At 43.0% G+C, this 24,445-nt stretch overlaps 1 protein-coding gene across 2 annotated transcripts in view; it reads left to right on the top strand.

Moving 5' to 3' along the window:
* LOC147104559 (septin-2) overlaps positions 1-24,445 on the top strand; it is a 177,377-nt gene that overhangs the window by 74,285 nt on the left and 78,647 nt on the right. For both annotated transcript variants that reach the window (XR_015072360.1, XM_085961955.1), the window contains exons 7-9: positions 4,040-4,174; positions 6,691-6,808; positions 24,197-24,298. Coding sequence is in view for 1 of the 2 variants with exons in the window: in XM_085961955.1 (XP_085818081.1) it covers positions 4,040-4,174; positions 6,691-6,808; positions 24,197-24,298 (355 nt within the window). In the remaining variant the exon portion in view is untranslated. The remainder of the gene's footprint in view (positions 1-4,039; positions 4,175-6,690; positions 6,809-24,196; positions 24,299-24,445) is intronic.

Here is a 24,445-nt window from a genome sequence, read left to right as displayed (position 1 = left end):
CAATTAGTCCCACTTCCCTGTTCTTTCCCCATAGCAGTGCAGATTTTTTCCATTCAAGTACTTATCCAAGATTCTGTGAATTAAAGGTTTTCGGCCCCTGAGCCTGCTGATAGCTCAGTGGGCCTTATGCCATGCACTGAGTTGTATGGACCTTGGCCCAGGTGGCAGTGGGTGCAGTAGAGTTGGCTTGATTGTGCCTTGGCTGGGCAGGGCACTGTTGGGTGTGATTCCTGATCACTATCCCGCAAGCGCTTCTGGAAGTGCATGTGTATATTTATACGTGGCTGGTTGGCCTGTCTGGTTAATCAAGCTGCGAACACTTGCTGAGCGGGCCTGCATGTAAAGACTGGGGACCTGGGTGAGGGATCAAGAGGCCACTACTACCCCTAGAGTGGTACCCCAACATGAATTGCTGCCTTTGAGATGGAAGGGATTAAAGGAAGAATTGAACTGGGGTGGGGGAGGGGAAGGTATTCCCTCTGGTGTGAGAATGAGAGAAAGTTTTAATACAAGGTCACCTCTTCCCATATAGGGGGAGAAACTAACAGAGTGGTGGATCCACCATCTGCTTGTCCTTGCTGAAATCACTCCAGCAAAATATCTTCCTGGATCTTCATTCGGATTTCTTTGGCAGTTCGGCAGTGAACATGATTTTTCTTATAAATCTGGGGATGCTGGTCCTCAAATTACACAGGGATTCTCCTGATGTAAATTTGATGGGAGACCGATGGAACTGCCAGAGAAACGGCATACATGGCCATGTTCAGCCATGTAAGACATACTGGGGTTCCACCAGTTACGTTGGGAGAACTCCCAACAGAATTTCAGGCTGCTGTTTGAAATATGAAAATATTTACATGTTCGCTACAAAACTCTGGGCCTACAGTACCACAAGACAGATATTTTACTGCCTACATAGGAACAGTGGGAACTGCCTGAGGACGTGATAGGTGCTATATAAAATGCAAGTTTGTTCATTTGTTCTTTGCTGACCTACATTTCTACAAATGGGCTGTTGCAGACGCTGTGTCTTAGGAAAACCATTAGTTGCAAGGAGGAGGAAGAGAAGGACTTGGGAAGTGCAGGCATGATGCCCAGCTTGCTCTCTGTAGTCCTGCAGGACATCACTAAACTATATATAGAAGGAAATAACAACAGAAAATGCTGGAAAAACTCAGCAAGTCAGGCAACATCCGTGGAGAGAAATTTGAGTTGACGTTTCGGGTTTTGAAGAAGGGTCAAACCCGAAACGTCAACTCAAATTTCTCTCCACGGATGTTGCCTGACTTGCTGAGTTTTTCCAGCATTTTCTGTTGTTATTTCGGATTTCCAACATCTGCAGTATTTTGCTATCATATATATAGAAGGATCTCTGGAAGAATCAGCCAGATCCTCCTCCTCCTCAAGATGCAGACTTTTGGGTACAGTTCCAGGGGCACCAGCCTCCCTTGGTATCTCGCGTAAGTAGCCATTATTCATGTGCAAGCCTAGATAGTATTGGCAAGCTGAAAAAACAATAGAAAATGCTGGAAGCACTCAGCAGGTCGGGCAGCATCGAGGAGAGAGAGAAACAGAGTCAACGTTTCGAGTCGGGGACCCTTCGTCGGAATCAAGATCAGAATTAGTATTGATGAGCTGTTCATTCATGGGGATGTCACAGCTGATCCTAATCCTGCGGTCCATGCTTGAGAACTTTCCAGCAGTGATGGCGTTGGGCCCCTGGCTGTGCCTAACTTGGAGTAATGAGGCTCCAATTGGAATAGCCAAAGTGCTACCTTGACCGAGCTCAACTAGTTCAGCACAAGCTGAGGTTCGAATCTGGGAAGTTCTCGGTCTGTGTGCTCAATTGGTAACTAGTGAGGATCTGAATCATTTTGAGAGTGGCAAGATCATGTTTCATTGTTAGCACAAGGTCAGTTTGAAATCCGTTGTGGGCTGACATTAGCATAACATTGGCTAATGCCAAACAGAGGAAAGAGATCACAGGTCTAACTGCACGGATACATTGTGAAGGAGAATGGATTTGTATTGCCATACTAAGGAGGTCATTGTGTATAGGACAATAGGCAGTTGGCAGTTAAATGTTGTAGTTCAATTGTTCAATTCTCATGACTTCAAAAACAACCGGTTTGTGAACTTGCATAAAACCACAATGTTGCATTACTGTCTTAATGACAGTCTCCCTTTTCAGAGCTCTTCTGAAGATCAGTTGTAAAGAAGTGCTGCTAATTTTAAATAAAAGAAACAGAACCTGTTGGAAATACTTAACAGGTCAGGCAGCATCTGTGGAGAGAGATAGAGATGGAGAGTTGATGCTTCAGGTCGATAACCTTCCCTTTTGTCCTTTCCTTCTTTCTTCCCCCCCCCCACCTTTCCCTACCCCTGCACTTGCTTAAAATCTGTTACATCTCAAACTTTTTCCAGTTCTGACAAAAGGTCATCAACCTGAAACGTTAACTCTGTTTCTCTCTCTACAGGTGCTGCCTGACCTGCTGAGTATTTCCAGCATTTTCTGTTCTTTATTTCAGATTTCCAGCATCCGCAGGATTTTGCTTTTGTTGCTGCAGAAAATTTTAAACTTTTTTTTGTTCTTTATTTTTCAAAAATATTTTAGTTTAAGTAGTAAGTGGTGAGTAAGTGGTTGATCTCAGTGCCAGACTGGGGCTTTTAGTAGTTAATGAATCAGACAGTGCACTGATTTCCCAGCAATAAAGGACCATTAGCTGCAGGTGCTCTTGTAATTTTAGTTCTGAGAGTATGACCAGAGTGTTCATTGACACCTCCATTTCAGCTAATACGTTGGAGGCGGGGCGGGACTTACGGCAGAACTCACAGCAAACAATGTATTTTACAGCAAGCAAAATCTATTTACTCAGCAAATGGAGGTCTGTATAAACAGCACTTTACAGCAGTCTACAGAGTCTATTTAAAAAGAGTTCCTACAAACTACAGCAAACCGAACTCTTGACCGAAACTGCAGCAATGTCTCCCAATAAAAGCAGGGTGATTTCTCCAGCAAAATGCAGTGAGTGGAGGATAACTTGCATAACAAATTGTGTGCGTCCATGTCATTTATAGCCGTGTGATCTCCAGATGTGATTGACGGGGGGAATTAACAAATCATATCTATTTTGGCTAGGAATAGTGATGTCACTATTTGCAGCCGTAGTCTGTAGTCCTTCTTTATACACCTTTGTTTAAGATCGGTCTGATTCCTAGAATTTGATGTGTTTTGTAAGCTCCAATAGGACATTGTTGTATAATAGAATTGCTAAATCAGAATGTTCAGAAAATAGAAAAACACAGTCACTACAAATAACCAACCAAAAAAGAAAATGAATTGCATTAAAATTTATTACCAAGATATTGCGATGTTATTTTGATCTGTAAAATCATGTTGTTTCTCTGCCATAATAAGTGTCAGCTTGGCTCAGTGGTAGCGCACTCACCTCTGAGCCAAAAGTATGTGGGTGTAGCCCCACTCCAGAATTTGAGCACGTGGCTAGGCTGACACTTCAGTGTAGTACTGAAGGATTTCAGCACTGTCAAAGGTGGTGTTTTTTGGATGGGATGTCAGATGTATTTTCCTTATGAATGTTCAATGTATGTGCAAGATCAATGGCACTATTTGCAAAAGAGCAGGGAGTTCTCCTGGTATCCTGATCAGCATTCATCCCTCAACTAACATCAGCAAAAACAGAGACACTGATTCTTTATCTTGTTTGCCATTTGTGCATCCTTGCTGTGAACAAATTGGCTTGGTAAAGGCAGTGTGGCGCATTCTTGAAAATATACTAAGGCTAATAGTGTGGTAAGATCTGACGGGTATGAAATGACTCAACTTGTACTGCAGTAATATTCAGAAGAGGATTTCCAAGATCTCCTTTGCTTTGTTATAAAATTGATGGACTCACCTATAAATAGCAGTATTCATTTGGGAGTTAATGGGTCAGTACTAAGGTACCCAACGACCAGATCTTCCAGTAGTATGACGATTGGTGCCATTGTTTCTAAGACCCTACCCTTTTTCTCTCTGCAGCTTCAGACCCATCATTCAGTACATTGACCATCAGTTTGAACGATATCTTCATGATGAGAGTGGCCTGAACAGACGACATATCGTAGACAACAGAGTCCACTGCTGTTTCTACTTCATCTCCCCCTTCGGCCATGGGTAAGGAAAGGCTCTGATTCTACAAGGTATATGACCAAAAAGTGCTTGTCTACATACCCACCACTGTCGACGCTGCAATAGAGCTTGTTTAAGGAAGGGTGCCCAGTAATTAAACTTTTTTTTTAATTTTTAAAAAATTATTCGTTCATGGGATGCGGGCGTCGCTGGCAAGGCCAGCATTTATTGCCCATCCCTGGTTGTCCTCGAAGGTGTGCCGCCACCTTGAACTGCTGCAGTCCGTGTGGTGATGGTACTCCCACAGTGCTGTTAGGGAGGGAGTTCCAGGATTTTGACCTAGCGACGATGAAGGAACGGCGATATACTTCCAAGTCAGGATAGTGTGAGACTTGGAGGAGAATTTGGAGGTGGTGGTGTTCACATACACCTGCTGCCCTTGTCCTTCTAGGTGGAAGAGGTCGCAGGTTTGGGAGGTGCTGCCAAAGAAGCCTTGGCGAGTTGCGGAAGTGCATCTTGTAGATGGTACACACTGCAGTCACGGTACGCCAGTGGTGGAGGGAGTGAATGTTTATGGTGGTGGATGGGGTGCCAATCAAACGGGCTGCTTTGTCCTGTATGGTGTCGAGCTTCTTGAGTGTTTGGAGCTGTACTCATCCAGGCAAGTGGAGAGTCTTCCATCACACTCCTGACTTGTGCCTTGTAGATGGTGGAAAGGCTTTGGGGAGTCACATTGCTGTGCCAACCGTGAGTGAGGAATGCCAACTGTTTTGACCATGTCACAATGCGATATGAGCAAGGGTAACCACGCAATAGTGTTATGTTGCCACCCTTTGGAGCATGAGTAAGGAAAAGCTGTATGAGGGAGTCCCTTGGAATCATAGAATGTTACAGCACTGAAACAAACCATTTAGACCATTCGATCTGCATCAGTGTTTTTCTCCACGAGACACCAGCCTAATCTCACTCTCCTGCTGGCTCCCTGTACCTTTTTAAATCTATATTGTTATCGAGCAGCTGTCTTAATTCCCTTCATAATCTTAAACCTAAATCGGCCCACCTCAAAACCCCTCTTTCCAGATAAAACTAGCCCAACTTTCTTAATCTTTTGTCATAACTTTAGATTCCTGATACCTGGAATCATTGTTTGCTCATCTCTGTACCCAGTGACAACTACAACATTTCTCACTAGATGGTTTCTGTTTAGTTCTTCAGTAGAGACTATTTATGATATTCTTGGATGGGATTTTAGGTCCTTAAAATAATAACTGATGAAGATGTGGTGGAAGTAAGCAATCTATTTAACTTGGACAAGAACAAAAATACAACATTCAGAATACCTTAAGTAAGGTGTAGAATAGTGCATATGTGGAAGAGATTTTCAAAGAAGGTAGTTGATTTGGGGTGAGTTAGGAGTTGGATCGAAATCTGTTGAAGAGGGATTGAAGGTTATAGAGATACTTCTTGACTGCAGAGCTTTTAGCCGCACACTCCTATTGGGCAATACCTGCAGAGTGGGACTAGTCCATGTTATTGCAACTTTCCTCCCTTGGTGGAGCTATCTATGACTGCCATAGTGCTCGGGTGAATTTAGATGGTCATAACACTGAGAGTTGAACTCTTGATCCTGTGCTTGGGAGTTCAAGTATGTACTGGTGGAACTATTGTTTTTTTTTTGAAAACCTTTTCCCCTAATGTTGCTTCTTTGAAGTTGTTTCTTCAGATCTCTCTTTTATTTACACAATCGAGAATTCCTATTTTATAAACAAGCTCCTGCTTCCTCTGCACATGGTGCTGAAGAAATTGTCTTTCAGTATCCTGGCCTTTTAAAATATTTAGCTTGCAATTTTCCTCTCCTTGCCCCATCTCTCCTCAATATGGTTGCTCATTCTGGGCCATTCTTCAAAAGGTGTTATTGGCTTCTGGCACTTTGTCCATGTGACCATTCTTATGGAGGCCTGGTCATTGAATTTAGGCAGGTTATTCCATTGTGGGGGCCCTTCGAGCCAAGTTGAATCCTGTTCACATATATGGACTTGCAGTAGGCATTGGTGGCTAAGATTGGGAGAAAAAAATCCTGGCCAAATAGTTATTTTCCTCCCTCCTGATTGGCGAACTTGGTACAGATTATGAATCTAACTAGGGCACTTTCTGGAGGGTGGTTCAGTACAGCAGCATGTGGTGAATATACCCATATAAGCCTCTAGTGTAGCACTCCTTTGCCTGTTTTTTTAAACACCGGTGTTGCCTGTTAATGTGCCCACAGCACTCCATACTGGCGATTGCAGTATTGTATACCTCGGATGTCTATTGATTTATGCAAGTGATCCTGGTAGCAGGAGTCCGGTTCTGCAGCGAGCTACAGCCAATTTTACAAAACGAAAAGCAAGGCTAAACCAATGATCTAAAAGATCCAAATGACTGCGGACTTCACTCCTCCAATAATAAACTTCAGTTTTGTTGGAAATATGGAGTTGTACTTTTTAACAGTCTGGTTCCTATGTAGCAGTGAATTAGTGGAAGAGTATATGCAGTGTTTAACTGTTGCTATCCTTGTGCAGCCTGAAGCCTCTAGATGTGGAGTTTATGAAGGCCATTCACACCAAAGTAAATATTGTACCTGTGATCGCCAAGGCGGATACACTGACGCTGAGGGAACGGGAGCGACTGAAGCGCAGAGTAAGTAGTTCTCGCTTTCTGATCTTTGCAGAGAGCAGCGACATAAAGCGGTATGAAGTCTTCAGTTTATTGCATTTTCCTCTGTTTTGATTTACCCATTTGTCTGCTATAAATTTCAACTGCAAGTATCTCTTGTCTTTTGCTGGAAATTGGACACAAGTATCCAACATAGATTTTCATTTTTCCATTTCTAGAGACGTTATAACCCCTTCCTGTAATGTTTGGGCACAGCTCTCCATGGAGTGTGTAGTGATGCCACATCCCTGTAGCATGGCAATGTTGCACCCAGAGCCCCTCATCCATGATGATGATTGGTGATATCCTTTCCAGTATGGGGTGTTGGATCTCTTCCCCTCGCCCCCCACACCCACTGGCCATCCTCACAAAGTCCTGCACAGCGCAGTGGTAGCTGTTTTCAGGCTGTACTGCTATGGCCATGTGAGTTGAACTGAAGTGTTTAAATCCTTCCGGATGTGATAGCAATTTCCCGGAATAGTGGGCAAGTCTGTAGCTAGCTTTTCTGCGACTACTCTTGGTTTCCAGTACAGAGCTGTTTGGGTGTGTTTTTTCTCCTTTGTTTGGGCTACAAGGCAGGAATGGCTTAACATTAAGAGCAGGTTTAGTAGAGGTGTTTGTTTCTGACGGAAGTCTTTGTTTCAGCAGTCCTTGCAGCTTGGTAGGTGGGCCATTCAGTACATAAATTGTAGCTGACTGTTGTAATAGCTACAAGGAAACATAAAAGTCTTTATCAGTAAACTAAGTTGTTGCAGGGATTGTGGACCCAGCCGTTTCACTGTCCCACTTCTTGTTCTCATGGATGCAGAAGTCAAAACGTCTAAGTCACACTAGATCAAAACATTCAGGCCATTACTGCAACAAGTCACAAGCTAGTGCTAAAGATACCTTTACAGCATGGTTTTTGTAAAATATTTTTTTTCGAGTAGGCATTCGGTGTCTTTTCACACTTCGTTTAAAGGATGATTTTGATTCTCTGCAGACTGCTTTTTGAATCCTGGGAAAAGTAGTTTGTTAGCCTATTCTTTTGGTTTTGGCTTGGGTCACTCAATGCCTCCTGTAAAATTGCTTTGCAATATTTGTACCAAAACCCATTCAATGAGGCATTCTGCAACTGAACAGAAACAAAAGACCAAACAAGCTTCTGTTTTAAAAATGATCAACAATGAACATAGAATCACACCATTTTGCTGCACAGAAGGAGGCCATTCAGCCCATCACGCTCATGCCCGCTCTGAAAGAGCTAAACACTTCATCCCTTGCCCCATACCCTTTCTCAAATAGAGATCCACTTCCCTTTTGGATTCTACAGAGGAATGTATACTCTATTCTGTACCGGGTACACAACATCACGTATTCTGTTGTGGATACAATGTTAACCAGGAATATGTTGCATTCATGAAAAAACGACTTCTGTGTACTGCTAGGGTTAGACGAAAAGAAATCTTTCACTGAGCAGTTAATGTGTCGGCTTGGCTCTGTTGATAGCACTCTTGCCCTGAGTTAGAAGATTGTGGCCTCACGCCAGGACTTGAGCATATAATCTAGGTTGACAGTTTAGTGCAGTACTGAGTGAGTGCTGTATTGTTGAAGGTGCTGTCTTTCAAATGAGATGTTAAACAAGAGTCCCCATTTGCCTCTTCAGATAGAAGTAAAAGAGCAGGAAATTCTCCCAGTTTCCTGGCCTGAAACACCACCACTTTTAATTAAAAACCCCCCTATTTATTCACCTCATTACTGTTTGTGAGGCCTTGCTGTCAGCACATTGGTTACTGCATTTGCAGGACCTACAGTCTCCAAGAGTAGTACTAAAATATGTACAAAACATCACGGTCCAATTTCTGAGCAAGGTCAAAAGCACGATAATGTGAATTATAGACTGGTTAGCCTGACACCTATAGTTGGAAAATACTGGAATGCATTATAAAGGAAGCAATTGAATTCCATTTAATGAGTAAAGACAGTGGGGTAGCATTTCCGATCTGGGCACAAAATGTTGAATATGCTGATTAGGTTACAGTTCAAGTTTGCGCTAAAATTTATTTGCATAATCACACAATCTTATGATCTAGTGCAAACGGGCAGCGTAATAGAACGCAATCGTTCCTTTTTTTCCCCATTTAAAAAGTATTCCTTGATGTATTTAAGAGTAGTAAACTGGTTCAGTTTTGGTTATCACCAAAAATCAGCATTTTTAGAAGGGTGTCTAGACCGCCACCAGTAAGTAACCTGATTTTAAAATCGCTGCAACTGACTTAAAAGAACTATACTGAACCATTTAACAGTTTTTTTTTAGTAAATTAAATATTTTTGGTATGAAAAAACTTTTAAAACATGCCTATTAGTGCCTGCGCGCCTAAGAGAATGCGGGCAATTTGAAGAGGCTTCCAGAACCAGCGGAATCTCGCAATTTCAACCCGGGGATGTGGCCAGCTTTGTGGGCGGAGCCTGATTCGGGCAAACTGAATCTTGAACCAGCGGAAACATGAGCATAAGTGTTTTTAGGCGTAACTCGCGTTTTAAATTCCCTGATCAGAAGAACAGAAGAAATCAGCGCAGGAGTAGGCCTTACGGCCCCTCGTGCCTGCTCCGCCATTCAATAAGATCCTGGCTGATCATCGACCTCAACTCCACTTTTCCGCTCGATCTCCATATCCCTTGATTCCCCATGAGTTCAAAAATCTATCTGTCTCAGCCTTGAATATAATCAAAGACTCAGCATTCACAGTCCTCTGGGCCAAAGAATTCCAAAGATTCACAACCCTCTGAGTGAAGAAATTCCTCCTCATCTCAGTCTTAAATGGCCTGCCCCTTAGCCTGAGACTATGCCCCCTAGTTCTAGACACTTCAGCCAGAGGAAACAACCTCTCAGCATCTACCCTGTCAATCCCCTTCAGAATCTTGTATGTTTCAATGAGATCACCTCTCATTCTTCTAAACTCCAGAGAGTATAGGCCCATTCTACACAATCTCTCATCATCGGACAGCCCTCTCACCCCAGGAATCAATCTAGTGAACCTTCATTGCACCGTCTCCAAGACAAGTATATCCTTCCTTAGATAAGGAGACCAAAACTGTGCACAGTATTCCAGGTGTGGTCTCACCAAGGCCCTGTACAATTGTAGCATGACTTCCTTTCCCTTTGTATCATCAGCAAACTTGGATACATTACACTTGGTCCCTTCATCTAGGTCATTAATATAGATTGTAAATAGCTGAGGCACTGATCCTTGCAGCACCCCACTAGTTACAGCCTGCCAATCTAAAAAAGATCCGTTTATCCCTACTCTCTGTTTTCTGTCCGTTAACCAATCCTCTATCTATGCTACTATATTGCCCCCAACCCCATGAGCCCTAATCTTGTGTAATAACCTTTTATGTGGCACCTTGTCTAATGCCTTTTGGAAATCCAAATATACTATATCCACTTGTTCCCATGTACCTACCCAGCTAGTTACATCCTCCGAAAACTTTAATAAATTTGTCAAACACGATTACCCTTTCATAAAACCATGTTGACTCTGCCCAATCATGTTATGATTTTCTAAATGCCCTGATACCACTTCCTTAACAATGGATTCCGGCATTTTCCTGACGACTGCTGCCATGCTAACTAGCCTGTAGTTCCCTGTTGTTTCTCTCCCTCCTTTCTTGAATAGTGGTTTTACATTTGTAACCTTCCAATTCGCTGGGACCATTCTAGAATCTAGGGAATTTTGGAAGATCAAAACCAATGCATCCACTATCTCTTCAGCCACCTCTCTTAGAACCCCAGGATGTAGGCCGTCAGGTCCAGGGGATTTGTCGGCTTTTAGTCCCATTAGTTTCTCTAGTACTTTTTCTCTACTTATATTATTTATGTTAAGTTCCTCACCCTCATTAGACCCTTGGTTCCCCACCATTTTTGGTATGCTTTTTGTGTCTTCTACTGTGAAGACAGATACAAAATATTTGTTTAACGTTCCTGCCATTTCCTTATTCCCCATAATAATTTCTCCCGTCTCAGTCTCTAAGGGACCAATGTTTACTTTTGCTATTCTTTTCCTTTTTACATACTTGTAGAAGCTCTTACAATCTGATTTTATATTTCTTGCTAGTTTTTCTTTTGATTTTTTCCCCCTTTTTTATCAACTTTTTTTTTGTCGTCCTTTGCTGGTTTCTGAAACTCTCCCAATCCTCAGTCTTACTATCTTACTGATCTTTTGCACTGGTTTGGCCGATTGAACTGGAATCTGGGCGCAAAACTAGCGGAAACTCTACCCCAATAATTCCAAAGCGCTGTGGATTTATAAAAGGTAGATTATGCCAACAAATGTTTTTGAAATTCTTTGCAAATGCACCTAAATTGGCAGCTATTACATATCTCAAATAGCAGTTGATACGATAATTTTCATGGAGCCTGAAGACCCTAGGGTAAAGAAGGATGTTGTTTGTAGCATTAAAAATTGGCTAAATGATGCAGGTCAAACAGTGTCATTTAGGAATGGCTAACCCGTGTCTTGCAAGCCACTTGCGGTTCTTCTGTGGCTGAAATAGCTCTTTGAATGTTTTGTTCAGATGTTCTGCCAAGATACTTGGTTCCATGTCGGAGATACAGGATAACAAAGGATGTGATCTGCCTCAATTCAGTAGGCGGTCTTACTTCCATTCAGATCCAACTAAGTTGTGTTTTTAATTTATTTTAATATATTAGCTGTCTACTGTTAGATGTGCAGTAATAACTGACGGCCTCCTTAGCTATAACACAACACCTTAATAAAGAGAATGATCCTAAGCTTGAGTTTGACTTTTTTGAAAAAGCCTTTCTATAATGACAATCAAAATTTTTCAAAGGAATTGCACTTTGTGTTTTTAACCCTTCTGTCCCATTAATGTTGGATTTAGTAGATTTTTTAGTATTTTTTTAAATCTCTGATGCTGGCTGTTATTTGCTTGAACTGCTTGTAAGTTGTAACAACGTAAATTATTTGCAAAATGGTTGTTCTCTAAAAGCAGCATCATCGTCAGAACCATCTTCAGTTTCTTCATCAATGACCTTCACTTCATCATCAGGTCAGGAGTGAGGCTGTTCACTGACAATTCTGCAGTGTTGAGCTTCATTCACAGCAGCTCCAATAATAAAGCAGCCCAGGCCAGAAGAACCTGGACAACATTCAGGCTTAGGCTGACAAATGTTAGGTAACATTCATGCCATACAAGTGGCAGGCAATGACCATCTCCAGCAAGAAAAAGCTTAACCACCTTCCCTGACCACCTTTTAATGGCACCACCATCTCTATATTCTGGAGGTCACCATTGACCAGAATCTTAACCGAACCAGCCATATCAAGAGCTGGGTAGAGGCTGGATACCCTACAACAAGTGACTCTTCTAAGTCCCTCCAAGCCTCTTCACCATTCACAAGGCTCAAGTCAGGAATATGATAGAATACTCACCATTTTTCTGCATAGGTGCAGTCGCAACCAGCAGCTCAGCACCAAGCAGTGCATTTGATCAGTGCCCCTGCCTATGGACTCCATATCCCCCCATTTCCCACCACCACCAATGCATAATGAACTGTCTACAGGATGCATTGCAGAAACTCACTAAGCTTACGTCAACAGTACCGCTGAGCCTTGCAAACTCTACTACTGAGAGGGACAAAAGCGGTAAGATCATGGGAAGACCATCACCTCCGAGTTGCACACCAATTTGACTTGGACATGTATCACTGCTCCTTTACTGTTGCTGGGGCCAAACTCTGGAGTTCCCTACTGCGCACCCACGATCAACACAAGGATTGCAGTCGTCAATGAGAAGGCCCACCACCTTCGAAAAGCAAGTTGGAGATACGCAATAAATCCGGCTTTGCTAACATTGCCCACATCCCAAGAACAAACACAAACTTTTACTCCTGTTGCATCTATGGGAATGTCATTTGTAGGCTGCAACTGAATACTATCAGTGGCTTTGTGGAATTGATATCTGGAGTTCATGGTGCAAATTGTATGTTGTGGTCTATTGGATCTATCAAATAGCCTTTCTCTGCATTCTTGTTCCGAACTCTTCGAAAAAACATACTAACTGATATTTACATGGAGATTATTCAGCACTCCTGTTCCAAATGTGACCATTGAATATAACTAGCAAGTTCTTCGAGGGATGCTTCTATGAAATTAAAAATGGAATTACGAGAAAAGCCTAATCCTACCCAAGACTTGAATACTGCTTCCATATCTGGGAAGGCTCTTTTATTACATCCCTCCCATTCCTGACGGGTGCAAGAAAAATCTCTTCTATTGGGCAATCCCCCTCCAATCAATCTCCTCTTCCTGTCCCCCCCCTCGCCATCAGAACCTTTCTTGTCTATCTCTGTTGTCAGTACCTCTGTGCTCAGTGTTCTGCTAGTTCCCCTTAAACTGCTGTTGCGCTCCTCCAATTCTGGCCTCTTGCTCATCATCGATTTTTTAAAAATTCGTTTATGGGATGTGGGCGTTGCTGCCAAGGCCAACATTTATTGCCTATCCCTAATTGCCCTTGAGAAGGTGGTGTTGAGCCGCCGCCTTGACAACTGAGTGGCTTGCTAGGCCATTTCAGAGGGCAGTTAAGAGTCAACCACATTGCTGTGGGTCTGGAGTCACATATAGGCCAGACCAGATAAGGACGGCAGATTTCCTTCCCTAAAGGACATTAATGAACCATGATGGGTTTTTACAACAATTCGATAGTTTCATGGTTACCATTACTGAAACTAGCTTTTTATTCCAGATTTTTTTTAATTAGCTGAATTTAAATTCCCCAGCTGCCGTGGTGGGATTTGAACTCTCGTCTCTGGATCATTAGTCCAGGCCTCTGGATTCTTCTTCTTAGGCAGTCCCTCGGAACTGAGGATGACTTGCTTCCACATTAAAAATGAGTTTGCAGGTGACTGATGAGTCCAATGCGGGACCTACAGTCCCTGTCACAGGTGGGGCAGACGGTGGTTGAAGGGGCGGGTGGGTGGGGTGCTTGGGTTGACGTGCGTTGCTTGACTTGGCTTCCGCTTGCTCCCGGCAAAGAGACTCGAGGTGTTCGGCGCCTTCCCGGATGCTTCTCCTCCACTTTGTGCGGTCTTGGGCCAGGGATTCCCAGGTGTCGGTGGGGATGTTGCACTTTTTCAAGGAGGCTTTGAGGGTGTCCTTGAAGCGTTTCCTCTCCCCACCTGGGGCTCTCTTGCCATGTCGGAGCTCCGAGTAGAGTGCTTGTTTTGGGAGTCTCGTATCGGGCATGCGGACGATGTGACCCGTCCATCGGAGCTGATCGAGCGTGGTCAAAGCTTCGATGCTGGGGATGTTGGCCTGAGCGAGAACACTGACGTTGGTGCGCCTATCCTGCCAATAGATTTGCAGGTGCCTGCTGTACATGGTCCATGTCTCTGAGGCATACAGGAGGGCGGGTATTACTACTGCTCTAGACCATGAGCTTGGTGCCGGGTTTGAGGTCCTGGTCTTCAAACATTCTTCCTCAGGCGACCGAGGGCTGCACTGGCACACTGAAGGCGGTGTTGGACTTCGTCATCGACGTCTGCTCTTGTTGACGGTAGGCTCCCGAGGTATGGAAAGTGGTCCACGTTGTCCAAGGCCTTGTCGTGGATTTTGATGATCGGATTATTAGCCCAGTAACATTGCCACTATGCTACCGTCCCCAAGTTTCATCGCTCTACCATTGGTGGCCGTGCCTTGGCCCTGAACTCTGGAATTCCCTCCCTTAGCCTCTCCACCTCTCTCATTCTTTAAGACACCTTTTAAAACCTATCTCTTTGACCAAACTTTTGGTCACCTGTCCTAATATCTCCTTATGTGGCTCAGTGTCAAATTTTGTTTTGCTAACCACTCCTGTGAAATGCCTTGGGATGTTTTACTACATTAAAGGCGCTATATAAATGCAGGTTGTTACTCCTCCCTATGCCCTCACTGTCGAAACTAAGACTCATTGGTCTCCTACTCTAACTCAAAACTGTGGAACTCCTTATACCCTTCAGCCTACCTTCAGTCTTTACCCATAAAACCCGAATTTGGCATTCCCTAATCCTACTTTCCTGATTTACCTAGTCTTTTTTTATTCTTTTAAGTCTTGGTGCTGTCCTACATTATTCGCCTGTACTCTTATTTTCTGAAAAATAAAGAAAATCCCTTGATTTTTGGTGCTTCTGGACTCTCCTGATGTGCTGCTGCAGGGATGTGTGAAAGCAATGCAACGGAGTTTCATATGGTGTCAGAAAGTGGCAGCTGTAACGCAGAGTAGTGGAGACATGCGATGTGTTTTTGAATAATTATACAACAGAATGAACATTCGCAAAGAAATTGTCAACATCTTTTGCAGGGAGTGCTTTGTGAGCTGGAAACTCATATTTGAACTTCTTGTTTCTCATGAGAAAGTTAATTGTAAGAAGCCCGACTTCTGGGAGGAACGGGACTGAATTAAACAGACTGTTTCGGAAAGAGAATGACAGGCTTTCTTGTGTTGTAAATCCACATTTCCACAGGAAAGCTGAAGGCAGATAGGCTGTAATAAATATTTCAACAGCCCAAGCTGGGGCTTTCCCTTCATTGTTTCGCTTAGTGTTATCTGGAGGATCGCGGCCACAGCAATGATTCAATGGCTTTTCTTGGGCAAAGTTGTTAGAAGGCTGCTGGAACGGGATATAGTTGGTCTGAATGCCACACCTGCTTAACACCCAGCGAACAACTTTTTTTTGAAGAAAATTATTTTAATGAACCAGCTCCACTCCTGTGCTGTATGGTAGCTGGTGGCTGTGCAATTGCAGAAAAGGAGGTCTGAACTGCAATAGACTTGAACTTCTTTCCGCATCCCCTGCAGTTGTAATTTGGGAGCCTAACTATTCCTTTTATGAGCCATCCATTCGCAAGGAAATGCTGTTCAGCTCAAGCCACTTTGCTACTGCACATGGAACGTTGCAGAAGGAGAACATTCATTTTGGGGTGGAAGGTGAGAGTATTCAGTCAGTTACAACACCGTCTCTGTTACGAACACCATCCCTGTAAGCGAATCTTTTGCCTGTGTCCTGGAATGTTGCATTTATCGTATGTGGGGTATCTCCCGGAGGTAAGCTATAAGGGTGTAATCTTATTGAGGGGTTTACGTTACATGTGACACACTAGGATGAGATTGTAGCTTTGAAGTTATTGCAGGATTTCTTTTTTACTCTGAGCTTTTCATATGATGGGATTCATTCCATTTTTTTCTGTTCTCAACACTACTGTGGCATTGATTACTTTTGTTACTTGCTACTACGGTCTAGATTTAGTTAAACTGCATGAACTAAGCATTTTGCACATGCTGCTTGGATCCTCAAAATCTGTTCTTTTTAGCATTAAACTTGACAAGATAATGGTTGTACCCAGTGTTTTCCTATCTCTCAACCCACCTTATGGGAAATGTACCTGTATTCAGTCACCAGCGGTTCACAGTTGCTTTATTACCACTGATGGGGTATGCAGGCTGGTGTTTGGTAAGTTAATGCACCAGATCCTGTGTCACTGCATCCCGAAGAATCTTTCCTATCCAAAATGAATTGATTACCTGGAAACCACTGCTCACTTTCCATTTTATACTGCAAAATGTATTATTGTAGAGCCCTGTGATAATCTGCACATCTCTTGCTCTTGACAATCACATTATGTTCAGTTTGCAGACTGTTATCTCTGATGTTGTTTTATAAGTTTCTGTTTGTTTTTTATAGACATCTGGAGCCCTGGTTTCAAGATGTGCTTTGACTGCAGGAAGGCCTTTCCTGTAACTGGTCTCCAGAACATTTCTCTGGGTCATGCCTGTGAAGTGTGAAAGTATGATCAGCAATCTTCGCAGAAATACTTGTGTGCTTTCAGGATGCTGCTGCTGAAATTAATAACTTTAACAATCAAATTGAGCATCCTGAGCATGTTTCCATTGTGAGAAGTAGTGCAGTGCGTATGAGCGGGACTCAAGTTCAATGTGTTGGTTCAGAAGAGTGTTTGTCGGGGACCAAGTCTGTTTTGACTGCTCTTAAAATCAGAACTTTATCAGCTTCAGACATTCTAAGAATGGTATTCACAACTATTACTCAACAAAGTTATCTCCCCAACCTTCTGTCTTGACAAATTAAGGAAGAAACCAGCTAAGGCTAACTATGTCAATGTAGCAGAGTTCTTTGAATCTAATAGGTGCACCACTTATGCAGGATTCTGCAATATTTCTGGAATAATAACCTAGTAAACAGTCAATATGGATCCAGAAGGGCAAGATCCTGTCCTACCAATCTCCTTGACTTTTTTGAGGGAGTGCTGTCTCACAGTGACTGTGGAAACCCTTACACATGCTGTACCCTAACTTCCAAAAAGCATTTGACAAAAGTCCTGTATGAAAAGTTGCTGGTAAAGTTCAGAGCGGTAAGGATTCCGGTTAAAATTTGGGGATGGATAAGACATTGGCTGAAGGGTAGTTACTTAGGAGTTATATCATGATAGGGGATATGTTGAGTGGAATATCCAAGGGATCAGTGCTGGAGACGTAGAAGGTGACCAGTTGCAGGAAAGGCCTCCTGCAGTTAGAGCACATCTTGGAAACAGAGACCTCTACTGTTTCTAAATGGCATGGATTTGGAAACTCTTTGGAACTTGGTCACATTTGCAAATGACACCAAACTAGGTCAAGCAGTTGAATCTCAGGAGCTTGATTGGAAACTGCAGAATGAGTTGGGCAAAATACCCAAGCGCATAGGAAGGAAAAATAGGTAACAATGGGTAATACCCTACGAATGGTGTTGAAAAAGCGAATGATAAAGAGGGGGACTGGGCAGACAACACATGGCATGTCCAACCACTGCAGAGCAGCAATCAACAAAGCAAATGGAATTTTGAACCATATAACCAAAACCATGGTTAACAGGTCAGAGGAAACTTTGCCCAACATGTATAGTGCTCTGGTCACACCACACTTTCATTGTTATTTGTCTGCATAAGTATGTTGAAATGTTATTATGAGTCTTAAAAATCTTCAAAAATGGAAGCATGTTGCTTTTAAAGGACCAAACCAGTTATTAACTTTACTCCTCCTTTGCTTCAAGATTTTAAATTACTACAGGTTTGACCTGAAGCACCATTGTCTTTCAGGTAACCCAAGTGGGAATTAACGATTGCATAATGAGCGGCAGTCAAATGAACTTTCCCACCCCACTGCTGCTCATCAGAAAATGTCATTATAATCGCAGCAGTTTGCCGTACTAATTTCTAGGATAACATCTGTCCCAGCACGTTGTACAAGAAGGGATTATATATACATTTGTTTGCTATAAGTCTGAAATTTGCTACTGTGTCCAGCTCTGGTCATCAAGACATTCAAGCTGTGGATGCCATTCAGAGAAGAGTGATGAAGCCAATCCCAAGCATCAGAGGGTTGAAGTATGCAGAGAGGCTGGAGAAACTTGGGGATTTGTAACTTTGAAAGGAAGCTATGGGGAAGGTGACCTTTTTATAGAGTTATACAAGAAAGTAAATGATATGGAAACGGTTGGCTGAAATATTACTTAAAAATGAACTGGAGCAGGACAAAGAGACATGAAAGGAAAATTGAGAGTAAGACGAGGGACAACTAGTAAAAGGCAAATTTAGGACTGATATCAGGAAGTTCTTCACGCAAAGAATTATCAACATATGAAATGGACTTGCAGGTAGAGTAGTCAAGGCAAGTGCCCTTGAATCCTTTAAGAAACAATTGGGATGCTGTGATGGGCTAATATTGGGTCTTCCTGGATGATGAAGTAAGTTGAGTCAAATGACTTTCCTCATCTGTATTTATCTTGTGACCTGACTTGAATGACAGCCACCCCCACAAACAGCCAATACTGTCGCATTCCCTTCTGCCTTTCCATTACATTTTATGGGGAACTACTTTGTAGCCAATTGAATATTTTCTTTGCACAGTGGTTGACTTTAACTGTCTGAACTGTACAATTCCTCAGTCACTGCATTCAAAGCAGGAAAATAACTCTTGTTTAAAGGCAGAAACCTCTGTGTATCATCTTTCCAAAAAGTTGCAGTTGTGGACCTGCAAGTACTCTTGTGTAGAAGAGGCTGTGTATTCTATTGAGTTGTCTTGTAATTTATGTTACAAATGTTCCAGTATGTTTACTGGTACTCATCAGTCTTCCTTTGTTCCTGTTTTTATGCTTTAACACTGCTTCTTGGAAGAAGCTGTGAGCCAACATTTTGTGCACGAATGCACGTACTTCGGATGGGAGGGAAATAAAATTGATACCCGTGCCAGTTTCTCACTGCCCTATTTCTGCTTCCATGTCCAAGCTCCCTGGAATGAGAATTTTAAATGTGAACGTTGGCTAAAATATTAAACAAGCATTTGCTTTCAGGCATGAGGAAGAAATAGAGGACAGAGAAAGTGCTGATTGGAGGGTTGGGATTCGGAAGCGAGTAGTCAAACTGGCAGTTTATATCAGCCGGCGACTAAGTTTATTGGCTTTTTGCTTAGTGCGCCCTGAGGCTTGATTATTGCTGATCTGAAGATGATTCTGGAGTAGAGATTTTGCAAGCATATGGGTAAAAGGATGGTTGGTTTTACAATGAATTTGACCCTTTTGACATTTAAAATGAGGGACTGGACACTGATGCATGTTATGAAGTAAGTAAAGTTGGTCAGTATTGCCCTGTGCAGGATGAACAGTAGAAGCTTACCTTTTACTACTTTATAAAGTAGCTACTGAAACTTATTTATTGTCGAGACCAACTGCTACAAATCTAATTGTTTCAAGGCCATATTGAGCGTCGGCAACACTCTGTGTACATAGCTTCTGTACAGAGCTATGTAGCAGGATGTGCTAAGCCGAACGAAGAAAAACAGGAAAAAGATCATTTCACACTGATAACCGACGTTGAGTATAAGGACATGGACATCGCTGTGGTCTTGCTGGGCCTGGGTGTGCTGGTGGTCCCTAGGCAGTGTCTGCAATAGGTTTATTAATTGTAGAATTACAGGATTAGCAGAACCTGCTGTGTAGCTGGTGTGAGCCGATGCTGTGCAGGAGCATCAGCTGGAACGAGACAGGAGCCAGTGTCCCAGTGAGAGCCCCACAGTATGTTTACATTATATGGTGTGGGAGGTCAGCAAGATCCATAATCAGCACAGGGAAAGATAAGGGGCAACAGAAAGCTCTCCAGCAGGGTCTAATCCAAACACATCACACTGGAGAGGAGGATAACCTGTGCCCTGATACAGCCACTGATAAAACCCTGCTGCTTGTGGCCTTTGACTTAAATTAATTTAGTTCAGGGTTGGAATTTTAATTTGTCAGTTGCCTTCTACTGGAAAAATAAATTTCACAGACTGTCTCCTGTCTGAGTGGCGATGGTATCCATCGAAACATTCATGTGCGCCCTGAAAGGGGCTGAAAAGTCAACACTCTACATAGTTTAGAATCAGCCATTGGTTCAATGGAAACGAGCTGAAATGGGCATTGCTAGTGACTAATTGGCTGTAAGCTAGACTTGCATATACAGGCAGTGTGCTTGTGCTGTACACAAAGGGCTAGACCTGATTAACCCTGTCCATTTCATTCTCTCTCGCAACATAATTTCAGCTAAGAACATAACACATCAGCAATCTGTTGTATACACCGACGCTGTCGCTGAGGTACGAAATGTATTGGGGTGGGCATGCCAAGTATAGAATAAGTTCAGATGGATCATGTACGCTAGCTTAGTGTGATCCGAGGGGATTCAGTTCATGGTGAGTGAGTTTTGCCATTCCTGCTGATACCAAGCTTTCACTGAAGTGTGTGGTTTTTTGTGAGATGTACTAGATTTTCCTCGATCTTGATCTTTGCCATTTTCCATCAGGAACTGCATTTTATTTGAACCTGAATGTTGTCTTGCAGCTTTCAGTTACTAGGGTGACACGTCCAATGAACTTCCCTGGAGCACTGAATGGGAGAGTTACATTTGGCCGTAAGGAGGGTGAAGTGGCAATGGCATGTTCTTCGTTAGTGTAGTGGTCCGTATCCCCGCCTGTCACGCGGGAGACCTGGGTTCAATTCCCCAATGGGGAGGGATTATTATTGACTCCTGTGGAGTATAAACACCTGCATAGACTAGTTGGGCCGAGTGATCTGTTGTGCTGTATATTCTATGTTGTTTTATTGCCCACCTCGATTACTGATCAGTTGGATTTCAGCCTATCTCTATATTGCCACAGTAGTGTTGGGTCAGTGAGGGAAGTTCAAGTCCAGAGCTGTTGAAGCAGTACAGCACAGAGAAAAAAATGGATTTTGATATTGACCATACCCACAATAATTGTGAAACATTTACAGCATTTGATAACTTGCTACATCTAAAGAAGGTTTAAATGTGTCTTAGAAGTGGGAATTTTTTGCTGCTTCACCACACTTCTTGCACTGTTCACTTGGTTACTGGGATTTGGGCCAAAACCTATAACATAATAGAAATTTGCACTTCCCACTTAATGGAGCATTCTCCCTTCTCTGCAGATGTTTCTCCATTCTCTGTCTACGGGTGTGACCACATGGGTCAGGAGTGTGTTCGCATCTCTTCAGAGGTTCCATCTTCTGTCCAAACTTCTAGATGTAGTATCACCCTCTCTTTGCTCAGGTTGGGAGTATTCTCACTTCTCCATGGATGTTGTTTACTCTCTGGAGTATCAATTTGGCTCAATGGCAGCGCTGTTGCCTCTGAGTCAGAAGGTTGTGGATACATTCCCTATTCCAGGATTTAATGCAGGCTGACAGTCCAGTTCAGTGCTGACTTAGTGCTGCATTGTTGGAGGTGCTGTCCCACGGCTGAGATGTTCAACCGAGGTCCTGACAGTTCAGGTGAACTTCAAAGATCTCGTCGAAGCTTTTTTGAAAAAGAGCAAGGAGTTCTCCCGGTGTTCTGATCAATTTATTCTGCACGGCTACCCAAAAAGATTAACTGGTTGTTCAATTCTTTGCTGTTTGTGGGATCTTGCTGCTTGCAACTTGGCTGACATGTTTGTAGTAACCACACTAAAACAAATTCATTGGCTGCATTGGTCCATCCAAAGGATGTGACGGTTGCAGGTTCTTTCTTTCCTTCCTCTGCATGTTACTCTGTATGATAACCATGGCTGTTGAAACCCAGGATGCTGGTACCTTCAATATTCTTGGTTTTCTCTTTTAGAAACAAAAGTGTTGTGATTTCAGTCAAAATGTCCTATGGATAACAGTGTGGATTGGTTGTCACATTTGCCACATGTATGAGGAAGATGTTCAAATATCAATTCGCTTTTGGCGGTTGTGATTATTTTGAGATACACCACAGTGCTTTATATTAGCTATTATGGAATACTAGTAATCCATACACACACTGTTCTTGGGAAATTTAATATCCTTTATCCTTTTGAAACGGTTATTTGCAGTCTGAAATTTCCTGTAGCGTTCGTGGTTATCATATGCTCTGAAACTGAAATTATACTGGTTTAGGAACTGCCATTGGGGAGCACACTGAAAAGTAACTTTAGTTCTGTTTACTTCACTGCAGAAAATCAGCATGCCTATTTATGAGCACTGTGGAATTGAATTACTCAATGCTGAAAGCTCTCTGGGCTGGTCACTTGTTAAAATGTTTGCATTGTAATTCCTTTTTTGGTGGCAATAGTAAGGACACATTTACAAAATGTTTGACGTCGGTTCTGACGAAGGGTCATCGACCTGAAACGTTAACTCTGTTTCTCTCTCCACAGATGCTGCCTGACCTGCTGAGTATTTCCAGCATTTTCTGTTTTTATTTCAGATTTCCAGCATCCGCAGTATTTCTGCTTTTGTACAAAATGTTTTATTCCTTTTGAGAAGTTTTTTTGGCTCCTCTTTATATTCTCCATCTTACCCATCTTCCCCATTTCTGCACCACACACGTTCCTGGGATGAGAAGGCAGATCTACTGCCATGTAACCTTGGCTAATGTGTTCTCTAACCAGCCTCTACACAGTGCACAGTAGCGGAGGCTGCGGATATCCCTCCCTCCTCTCTCAAGCGCCGATCCCAACTGATCAATGATTCACTTGGCCAAACATAGATAGCTTGTTTAAAGCTGCAGACTTCAAAGGAATGATAGGTGCATGGTGTGTTACTGCATTAGCAAGGAGATTATGCTAAACCTTTATAAATCACTGGTTAGGCCTCAGCTGTGGTGGGTCGGGGGTGGGGGGAGAAGCGGAGATGGTGGTCGGGGGGGCGGGTCTGGTCATTGGGGTGGGAGGGGGGGCGCGGTTGAGCAGACAGATCACAAAGGGTGGTGGTGGGGGGTACAGCGGTAAGCTTGTTGGACCTGGAGGTAACATTTTTGCTCCTCCTGGCCCACAAGCAGTGCAATAAAGGCACTTACCTTATGGATTCAGCCCTTTGCGCCACCTTTTACCTGCCGGGTTTCCCGAGGCCAGGGAATCCCAGCCGACTGGTTAAAAATAAAATCGCATTTAAATTAAGGCACGCAGCCTCATTAAAATATTTAAATGATGATCAACCTGCCCCCTGAGAGTGGATTGGTTGCCACCGCTCAAAGCGGAAGTGAGCGGGTTCAAGGCGAGTTGGGTACCTGTTTCAGATTTTTAGCTTTCTAACTTCCCACCTGAACCAAACCCACCTGTTTTTGGGGGTTAAAATTACACCTATTGTGTCCAATTCTGGGCCCCACAATTTAGGAAGGATGTCAAGGCCTTGGAGAGGGTGCGAAGGCGATTAATATAGTAATACCAGGGATGAGGAACTTCAGTTATGTGGAGAGACTGGAGAAGCTGGGATTGTTCTCCAAAGTGCAGAGAAGGTTAAGGGGAGATGTAATAGAGGCATTCAAATTTATGAGGGGTTTTGATAGAGTAAATAAAGGGAAACTGTTTCCACTGGCAGGAGGGCTGGAAACGAGAGGACACAGATTTAAAATAATTGGCAAAAGAACCAGAGGGGAGATAAGAATTTTTTTTACTCGGTGAGTTATGATGATTTGGGATACAGTGCCTGAAAGGGTGGTCAAAGCAGATTTAATAGTAACTTTCAAAAGAGAATTGGACATATACTTGAAAAGGAAAATTTGCAGGGCTGTGGGGAAAGTGCAGGGGAGTGGGACTAATTGGATGGCGCTTTCAGAGAGCTGGCACAATGGGTTGAATGGCCTCCTCCTGTGCTGTGTTACCTCACTAGCCAGCCCAGTACCTACCCTTTCTCACATGCTACAACAAATTGTTTTATTGTTCAGCTTCAGTTCTGAAATGCAATTCTTTACATGGATTAATAATTATTTAACTATAAAGTTTGAAATTTTACATCCTACATTTTAGTCTCATTGCTGGGATGCTTAATTGTAATTTGTTTCTTAGATCCTGGATGAGATCACTGAGCATGGTATCAGAATCTACCAGCTGCCAGATGCAGACTCTGATGAGGATGAGGAGTTCAAGGAGCAGACCATGATTCTGAAGGTGAGACATTAATGGATGGGTGTTGCTGAATTGAGCAGGTTCTAGTGGAGGTGGTTGTGAAAAGCAGGTGCTGCGGGGGTGGGAGAAGATTCCACTTGGGTGTAGTGAAATTTGTCTCTGGGGAAAGTAGAAGCACTCCTATTTTGG

The sequence above is a fragment of the Somniosus microcephalus genome, chromosome 19 (genome assembly GCF_052327205.1).
Source record: "Somniosus microcephalus isolate GS21.2 chromosome 19, FLI_Smic_1.0, whole genome shotgun sequence".
NCBI lineage: Eukaryota > Metazoa > Chordata > Chondrichthyes > Squaliformes > Somniosidae > Somniosus > Somniosus microcephalus.
Note: the sequence above shows the minus strand (reverse complement) of the source record. Positions and strands in the feature narration are given on the sequence as shown.